This window comes from Myiozetetes cayanensis, unplaced genomic scaffold (assembly GCF_022539395.1).
Source record: "Myiozetetes cayanensis isolate MyiCay16 unplaced genomic scaffold, myiCay2020 scf5-8, whole genome shotgun sequence".
Taxonomy (NCBI): Eukaryota; Metazoa; Chordata; class Aves; order Passeriformes; family Tyrannidae; genus Myiozetetes; species Myiozetetes cayanensis.
In genome coordinates, this window is record NW_026087742.1 from 58,420,070 (window position 1) to 58,428,891 (window position 8,822).

Sequence of the window (8,822 nt, forward strand, 5' to 3'; positions counted from 1 at the left end):
TAGTTTTAAAGATCATGTTTAAAAGGATTGGTGTCTAAAAGGCTGAGTCAACTTTATCACTGCTAAAATGGTATTTTTATCTGAGATCTTTCTTAAAATGTAACTTGGGATACCAGAACAAAGTAATAATGAATAAAATAAATTTTGTTTGGAGAATAAAGATCTCTCCTTGTCTGCTTCAGTATTTCAGATACTATCTACCAATTTAATCCGTGTTAGTTAAGGAAATTGCAGTTTAAACATCTTCAAAGTGTTCAAATTGACAGCTAGTATCCCCCTCCTTAAAGGAAGAATGCAAACTACAGCTTTGTTTTCTTCTTTTTTTGAGCATTTGTACCACTCATATTACATGGTTTCTGTTGAAACCTGTCTTTCCCTCATCCCTCTTCCTCATTAACTACATACTAATGCAGACTTTAACTTGTATATTTGAAATTTAGGAATTAATTCTTTATTAGAACTTTTTGAAGACACAGAGAGAATCTTTTGTATCACATAGCAAAAAAATATTACACAGTCCTTGCAGTGAGTGCACACTTTCAGCTCTGCAAGCATCATGTAAGATGAAAAAGGGAACAAGGCATAAAATTCATGTTCCCCAAAAGCTTACTTAGTTTCAGGGGCTTTCCTATCCTGATCAAAATCCGTGTGACTATATTTGCCCTGGTCTTAAATTTTGCAGGGAACTCTGGCTAACCAATTGATAAATTATTCACCTAACCTATACCAGGAGGTTTGAATCTCAGACAAAATCTGGGCAAGGAAAATTATGCCAATGGGAAAACCCCCACTATCCTCCTGCCCCCCAAAAATACAAAAGACCCAAACCCACCAAACTGACAAACAAAAACCCCAACCAAACATCAAAAAAAAATTTGCATACAGCACAAATATGCAAGCAAACCAGGGCTGCTCTCATTCTCCTGTAGATATAATGCATTATGAGGGCAGGGAAGACAGAGGGTCTTTTACATTTGGAAGTGGCAGAAAATAAACAGACTGTAACTAAGGAATTTTTGTTCGCTCTGCTGAAAGTCAGTCACTGAAGTGCTGATGGATTTCAAAGGGACCCAACTCTCAACAGTCCCTGTACCACTACTACCCAGTAGGCAAGTATTCATGGGTAATCCAAAGCCGCTGATCCGCTGCTTGCCATCACCAGCCTGCCACCTCCTTCACAGCGTGGCTCCACCTTCTCCATCCAGAAAAAAGGGAAAGGAAACCAAAACAGATTGCAGTTCCTGTCAGCTGCACTTTGAAAGCCGTGAGATCAGCACATAACAATAATAATAGCATTGCATGCACTGTTATTAACAGCTCAGAGAAAGAATATTTGGAGAAAAAGACTAAACAATTAGCTATGTCCAGCTAAACCTATTTGTATTAAACATGTGCATAAAATATACACACACTATTTTCAGTTTCTATTCTGTACTATATCTGCAAGACACAGCTTACACAAGCTATCTCCAAATTTTTACTGGAAAATCAGAGATGGACTGAGCATAGACTCGAATAAAGCACAAAATGAAATTGAGGGCTGAAGTTTTATTTTACTTTTGTTGGCATGAAGTTGCTGGAGCTGTTCTATGTCCTTGACTGCATTCAGATCAGTGCTGGAATGCAGCCTATATCCATATCTTAAACCAAAGAAAGTATTTTTAGACTTCCCAGAATGAAATATTAGGAGAAAGAGAAAACAGAGAGCTAGAACCAGATTTGAAATTTCACTTTGAAAAAAGATGCCAGGAAACAGATCCCACATATGCCAATATGCAACATACAGAACTGGCCACTGCTATTGAACAGGGTGTAAGCCATGCCAAAGCCTGCCAGAACAACTCGGCTCCCATGCTGGAAGCACCAAGAAAAGGACAACATGCTGCTTGTGCGCTCAGTCCCATTCACAAGCCCTCTATAAAGTATTTCCCCCTTTAAAGGTATACAGCCCAGGCAAGCTGGAGAACAGGTACCCAACACACATAACATCATCTTAGACAGGCTCCTTGTTACTTACTGCTGCTCTTGCTGTTGTTGGTAGACTGGTGCTGGGCTGCTTTGTTCCTCTCCAGACGTTGTCAGCTTCTGGGTGTTTGTACCCTTCTCTGTTTTGTTGTTGCCATCCAAGGGGTAACCCTGAGAGGAAAACGGAGTACTAGTGCCAGCAGCTGTCCTGTACCTGCTGCCTTGCCTCCATCCTCTAATCCCAGACATTGCTTTCAGAGTACTTTGCAATGTGAGACACAAGTATTGCTGATTAGGCTAGGGAAAGGCTCAAAACTTTGGAGTTACAACACATTGGTTTCAATTCCTCATTAGCCCCACCCCTGTCTGGACTTTCAGCTGTTGGGAGTGCAAATACATGTACTGGTTCCTGAGTCATCCTCCAGCTGAAGCTGAAGTTTGATCATCTCAATCACAGCACCTAGGCCGACAGGAGTCACAGAGGGGAGAGCAAAGCGGATCTGTACTAATAAACCAGACAACAAGCAGAAGCATGGCGAGGTCTAGCTGAATGCTGTATTTCTGACAATTTTATTCTCCAGCATGTCAAATTTTCCTATGACAGAGGGAATAACTGTCAGGGGTTTACTGGTTTCTCTTTTGCACAAGTATACAAAGAAAGATGGAAACTGAAAACTAACCCTCAGATAAATCCTAAGGCAATGGTCCTGCACAGCTCTAATTCTGCCTTGCAGTTCTGCTCAATCAAAAAACTTTTTTATTTTGACTTTCCTAATTCCACCTGAATAGGAGACTAATACATGATCCACTTATCAAAAATGCAGGTCCCTTCAATTATCACATTTGACCAGCGATACTGTATCTACAGCATCTGCAGGCTGGGATAACAGCAGTCTTCTTAATATCCTTAATAAAATTAGGATGTTTGGCAATTTATAATCCAAGCAAAAAAGAAGCAGTAATTCTACTCCAGGTTAATGCAGCAGAGCTGGGGAAATCCAGCTCCACACATGGAGACTTTGTCACTTTTTGTCGTCAGCTGATCAAGCTGCACTAAAAACACATTGCTGAAGCGATGATCGTGTAGTCAGGTTTCTTCACCACCCAGCCCATCTAGGCCTTACAGCACACCCCACACGTGCTGGGGAAGGAGTAAAACAAAATGCCATATGGAAAGCCAAAGGCTGCCTTGTGGTTGTAATGCTCCTTGGGGTACTGTATAGGACCCTGTCACCAGCAGCACACCTCCCAGAGCTGCCACATCCAGAAAGATGCATCTCCTAGGGCTGCCCCAAGGAGGCAGCATCAATGGTCTTTCCCTCCTAACATGCTCTGCAGCAGGCATCACCTACACTTGTACACAAAACGTTCTGCAGAGACTCTGGAGTGCAATGGCAGTGCGTTGTAAAGGGATGAAGTGCTGCGTAATCCCTTGCACCACTTCTCTTCACAAACAGTTTATGTACAAGGTGCTGGCAAATGAAAGCAAACATTGAGTTTACGCCCTTACATAGAACTTCTGGGTCAATGCAGGAGACACAGAGGCACTAGAAGCACCACAGTCATGTCTGAGGACTGCAAACATTTGTGTGATAACAGCTGTGCCTACAGACACTCTGTCTGGTAAAAATTCAGCTTCGACATCTGGAGTTTTCTTATCCAAGCAGATTGATGTCTTAATAACTCATATTTAATTACAAAAATTGATTATAATTAACGTGGCCACTGCTGTTGTATCTTCTATCCTACAATGTTATGTAAAATTCAGATCTAATATCTTTTTTCTGTTGAAATTTAGAAACTTTTGACTGAAAACAGTAACTGTAGAATCTAAGTACTTCACATCTATATTACTCAGAAAAAGAGGGATGTAAAATGAACCCAAGCACTGGAAGCTCAATCACCCACATCTCTTCAATGCTCATTTTTTTCATAGCTCTGTTGCGGACAATCCAAACTAACTCTCCAGCACAGCATCCAGGCCTGGTTCACACCAGACATGTCCCCCAGAAAGTCAGTATTAATGACTGTAACAGATTTAACCTTCTCCCCCTAATCATCTCTCCAGCACTGACCCAGCAATCTCTGCATCTCAAACGCATCCCATGTGCCTCTTTGTGATACTACACAGTGTATCACTCATCAGCCCTTCTGTTTCATGCCACTAAAACACAACGCCATGGGCTGCAACCCATCCCTCATATTCCTTCAGACACACTGAGCTGAAATATCCCCTAAAATAATAATTAAGTTTTAGAGTCACAGCAGTACCACCTAAGGCTCTCAGGACACTAGGAGTTTAAGCAGTAAGGACATGCATACTGCCTCCACTAGGATCAACCTAGCTACTTAGCTACTTCTAGCTTAGCGGAGGCTTGTCATGGGCAGCATATGTATGAGTAAGTCTGGGCTAGCTGGATTTAGGAAAAAGGATCAGCTTCCAGCCCTACTTTATTCAGTGTTGTAGTTGCTAAGTAAATGCTAAAACATCAGAATGCCAATGTATTCAACCCCCTGAAACATGCAAAGCCCACCAAATCTCAACACTTCCCAAATCCTGCATAAGAATTTTGTTTCAGTAGTTGTGTTTTTCTAGACCCGCCAAATACTAGCTGCCTATTCTATCTGATGGTTTATGTTTATAGTTGCCTCACATTCCCAGCTGTGCCTGATGCTGAAATGCATTGGTCCTTGCTAGCAAGTGAGCACCCACACAACTGGTGGCTCCCTCCCTCCTCACCAGTGGGAGAGGGGAGAAAGCAGGAAAAGGAGTGAGAAAATTAATTTGTCAAAATAAAGCTTTTTTGTCTGTTGCCTCTAGCTATAACAACGATTTTCTTTTCTTTTGTTTTATTTCCTTTTATTTTTATTAAGATAAAAATGATCTTTCTCTTGTTTTGAGAAAATCCCTCAGTGGGTAAGTGGAATATTAACAATTGCCATACAACCTCCCTCACCTGTGCTTTTCAGGATATTACAATAATAAACCAAAATAACTTCTGTAGAGGAACATTCTGCACTGAACCTTTATTTCCAACTGAACAGCACTACCAAAAATGAGAGGAATTAGATCTCCTTTCTCACTATAAAGGATACTCACAATCCCAGTCAGCCATGTCATTATTTCTTTGGTAATGTTAGATGGACTAAAACTCTCTTCTATGAAAGAAATAGTATTAAAAAGTATAAAATTAAAACAATGCAGTGTTGTCTTCCCTTCCCTGAAAACACCTGTTTATTCTTTATTATTTCACTGTTGCTTTCCAGATTTTAAGGTTCTGTGCTTTTAAGTTTTCTTTCCTCAACCACAGAGACGTTTCATTAAAAGCTAAGATTTTTATTTAATCCAAGGAAACTAGAAACCTAAAGCCTGAAGAAAAGCAGCAAACTGTAGGAAATCTTCGAAAAGACAGCCAGGACAGGCAAGCTTTCCTACAGTCCACTCTCTGTTTTTCCCAGGAGCCAGCAAGTGGTATCAGGAGGCCTTGATTGCTGGAGAACTGCTTTTTCCTTGGATGTCAGCATTAAAATACTTAGTCCAACAGCTGAATATGATGCTCAAGGGTTCACATACAAAGTCTTTTCCCAGGACATTTTGGCTAAATAGAGAAGACACACAGCTGACTATCCTGCAGAGCATATGCATGTTATTGATTATAGGGAACACATCCCTGTATTTTAGGGCAATGACAAACGATGGCAAATAGAGGCATATCTACAATTAGCACTGCATATAGAGTTTTTATAATATAATAATAATAATAATAATGGCCAGTCTTCACGAGCGAAGATCTGGGGAAGGTCTTTACACCTTCCAGCTTGCGCATTGGATTTTTTAGGTGAGACACAGTGTGCGCGGAACTGAGCCCACCCTTTAATCCTGAGGTTCATCTGCCGGGGCCAAGCGAGCTTGGACGGTGGCAGCGAGGTCCTTAGGACGTAGGTGGGTTGCCTTTAAGGGCTAACGAGCTCCACCTGCCCGGGAGTGGCCCTGACCGGGAATCGAACCCGGGTCTTGGCGGTGACAGCGCCGCGCCCTTACCACTAGACCACCAGGGGCTCCTCTAGAGTTTTTATACCATGATGGCAAAATTGAATTTTTAGAGATGCATTTTACTTCACGAAGGTTTTTCTGGCTGAGTACTTTACCTTGCTGTACAATTAGTTGTGAACAGAAAACCTTAAACTAGACAAGAATTGTTCAGCTTGACTTTTAAAATACTTGATCTGAAACATGTCTATGGCAAGCAAAATTTCTGAGTTCACTGTAGACCAAAACCACAAAACATTAATATGAATGAAAGCTGTAGTATCACTTTTAGTTTTGTGGACTTGACAGAAAATGTTCTGTTAGAGCAAGCTTGCTGTGTTGTGAGGACACTGCATTCTGCAGGGTTGATAGAACTAATTGTTACAGCTCAGGATGCTGGAGAAGAGGAATTACTCCTCTGCTCCCTGGAGAGGCAGGCCCAGAAGGAGGGTAAAATGTCAACATTTGGCCAAGATTTATTCTTGTTTAGATTTAGGACTGGAATTCGTCAGGTTCAGCAGAAAGAATGCCATTAGCTTTGACAAGTGCATGTGTGTTATGTGTCGGGTAATCTATTTAGGAAATGTAAAATGCAGTACACACTTTCCATTTTATTGCAAAAAGCTGAAGTTGACGGTACCTGTCAAAAACTATCATCTTCCACTCTCTAAAAGAAAATTGACCCTTGATTTTCCACAGTATCCTTCAGCATTATAGCAGGTCCACCTCTCTTTTAGCTAATACTACTTCAGAAAATGGAAGTGGAGGTTGAAAATCTAATTGACCCGATATCCAGAACATGCTGTATTGAGGTCCAGAAGCAGTGCCTGCAGATTATTGCTACTTTTAAGGGGTATTCTTATGCCTGGAGGGTGCTATGCATATTTATATTGCTATATAAATAATACTACATAATAAAGTAGGGCTATTTTAAAGGTCTGATGTTATAAAAACAATCAGGACTACAAAGAAATGCTTTATATCATTAAAAATGCCTGCAAGGAACCTATTGCAAAAGGCAAAATTAACTGATAAAGAATACAAATGTTATCAGAAACAAAGAATTCTAATAGCTATTGCTCCTGCATTGTGTCCAGAAGGAAAAAAATCCTTGAGAAGTTTAGCAGTATTAAAATACTATTTGCAAGATTCCTGAATAGATCCTTTTCTTAACAGTTTTTAAAGCAGAGGAGATTTACTTATTCACAAAAGACACCTGAGCCTTTTGGCATATATGTCATCTTCTTCAAGGAATAATTGTACTCTTGTAATTCCTGAAGGCCATGATTAGTTCCATCTTAGGATTTTATAGGATATACTACCTTGTGGTACCTAGTCAACCAAAGGTGTCATACAGACAATTATTATCAGTATCTAGAAAGAACATTACATTCTTTATTGTCTAATGTTTTTGAATACATTACCTGAAGAAATTAGCAGAAGTCCACAGCTCATACCTCTTTTTGCTTTTACAGTATATTGTGGTAATTAAATATACAAATGCTTGTAGGAGCAACCTCTAATCCCGGTGCAGTGGCTGGGAAGAGTTATTCTTCATTCATTTGTATGTACATGACAATTCAGCAAGGCTCAAGTACTGACTTTACTGGTTTTATATGATATGCCTCATGATTTCCTTGATAACTCTCAATTATACTCTCTCCTCTGCCTGACCTCAGAAACTTTAATCTTTAGTATGAAATTTTGGTCCCTGCCATTCTACTTACACTGGTCAGGTGTTACATTTACATGTACTTTGGAAATTCTCAGAGGCAAAAGGTAAATCCAAAACACACACACATCCCTTGTTATCGATTTCACAAGATTTAATCTGGTATCTGTTTCTAGATTCTCCTTCATTCCTGACAGAGATTCTTGCCAGCATTGATCCTGACAGCCTCATGGAATACTGTAGCACAGACTGCTTAGGAAAGTAATTTATAGGAAAAGTATGCAGACAATTAACTTAAATGGCATAACAAATCTGGACAACATTGCCACACATTAATAGTGACAATATGCTGGAACATACTAATGTTTAGGATTAAATTAAATAGTAATGGACAGATTGTCTCTACCAGCACCATCCTGTGCATAACAGAGCACACAGCTGCGCCATGCTGAGAGGAGCTTTGGGAGAGAACCATAACCAAGGACCTAACCGCTTTACTTCCTCCCCTCCTTGCCTGCAAGGGAAAGAACCTACAGCCTTTCACTCCTGGCAAAAGATAAATTTTCCTTGTGTTGATTATCTGGTTTGTTCTGCTTAATCAATATGCTTCCTGAGGCTCACTGTCCAGAAAATAGTAGCATTAGTAGTAGTAGCATGGCTGGTAATAGGAGGAAGATGTTCAGAGCACTGTTTTCCACCTCAGAGCTTGCACAGACCATAGTATGACACAGTGTCTTTAAAAGCCAAATTTTGAGCCCTTACAATGATATATGTCTTGAGTTTATTGATTATAACTTCCTTGTGAAGGTAATCAAGGAACTGAAAAGGGGAGATGCTCTTTTGGTTCTGATACTTACAAATGAGGAAGAATTTGGCTGCTGTGACCATGAGACAGTAGTTTTAGGGCAAATTAACAGAATCACAGCTCTGAATTGATGAGAGCAGACTTCGACCTGTTCAGGGGTCTCTGGGATCAGCTTGGAAAATTAAGCAAAAGACCCTAGATTCCAAAACTTTAAATTTATTTTTTTTTAAACCAGGTTTGCTAACCAAAAGAGTAGCGACATGCTGCTCTGCATTATTTCTATGCAAATAAATGAACAGAAAATGATTAGTTGGGGACATTTTAATGAGTTTAAAATAGGTTTAAGTTTC

At 40.1% G+C, this 8,822-nt stretch overlaps 1 protein-coding gene across 2 annotated transcripts in view; it reads right to left on the reverse strand.

Moving 5' to 3' along the window:
- Window positions 1-2,281, reverse strand: part of EPSTI1 (epithelial stromal interaction 1) — a 50,806-nt gene extending 48,525 nt beyond the window's left edge. For both annotated transcript variants that reach the window (XR_007630933.1, XM_050332652.1), the window contains exon 1: window positions 2,018-2,281. Coding sequence is in view for 1 of the 2 variants with exons in the window: in XM_050332652.1 (XP_050188609.1) it covers window positions 2,018-2,214 (197 nt within the window). In the remaining variant the exon portion in view is untranslated. The remainder of the gene's footprint in view (window positions 1-2,017) is intronic.
- Between the last annotated feature and the right edge of the window lie 6,541 nt (window positions 2,282-8,822).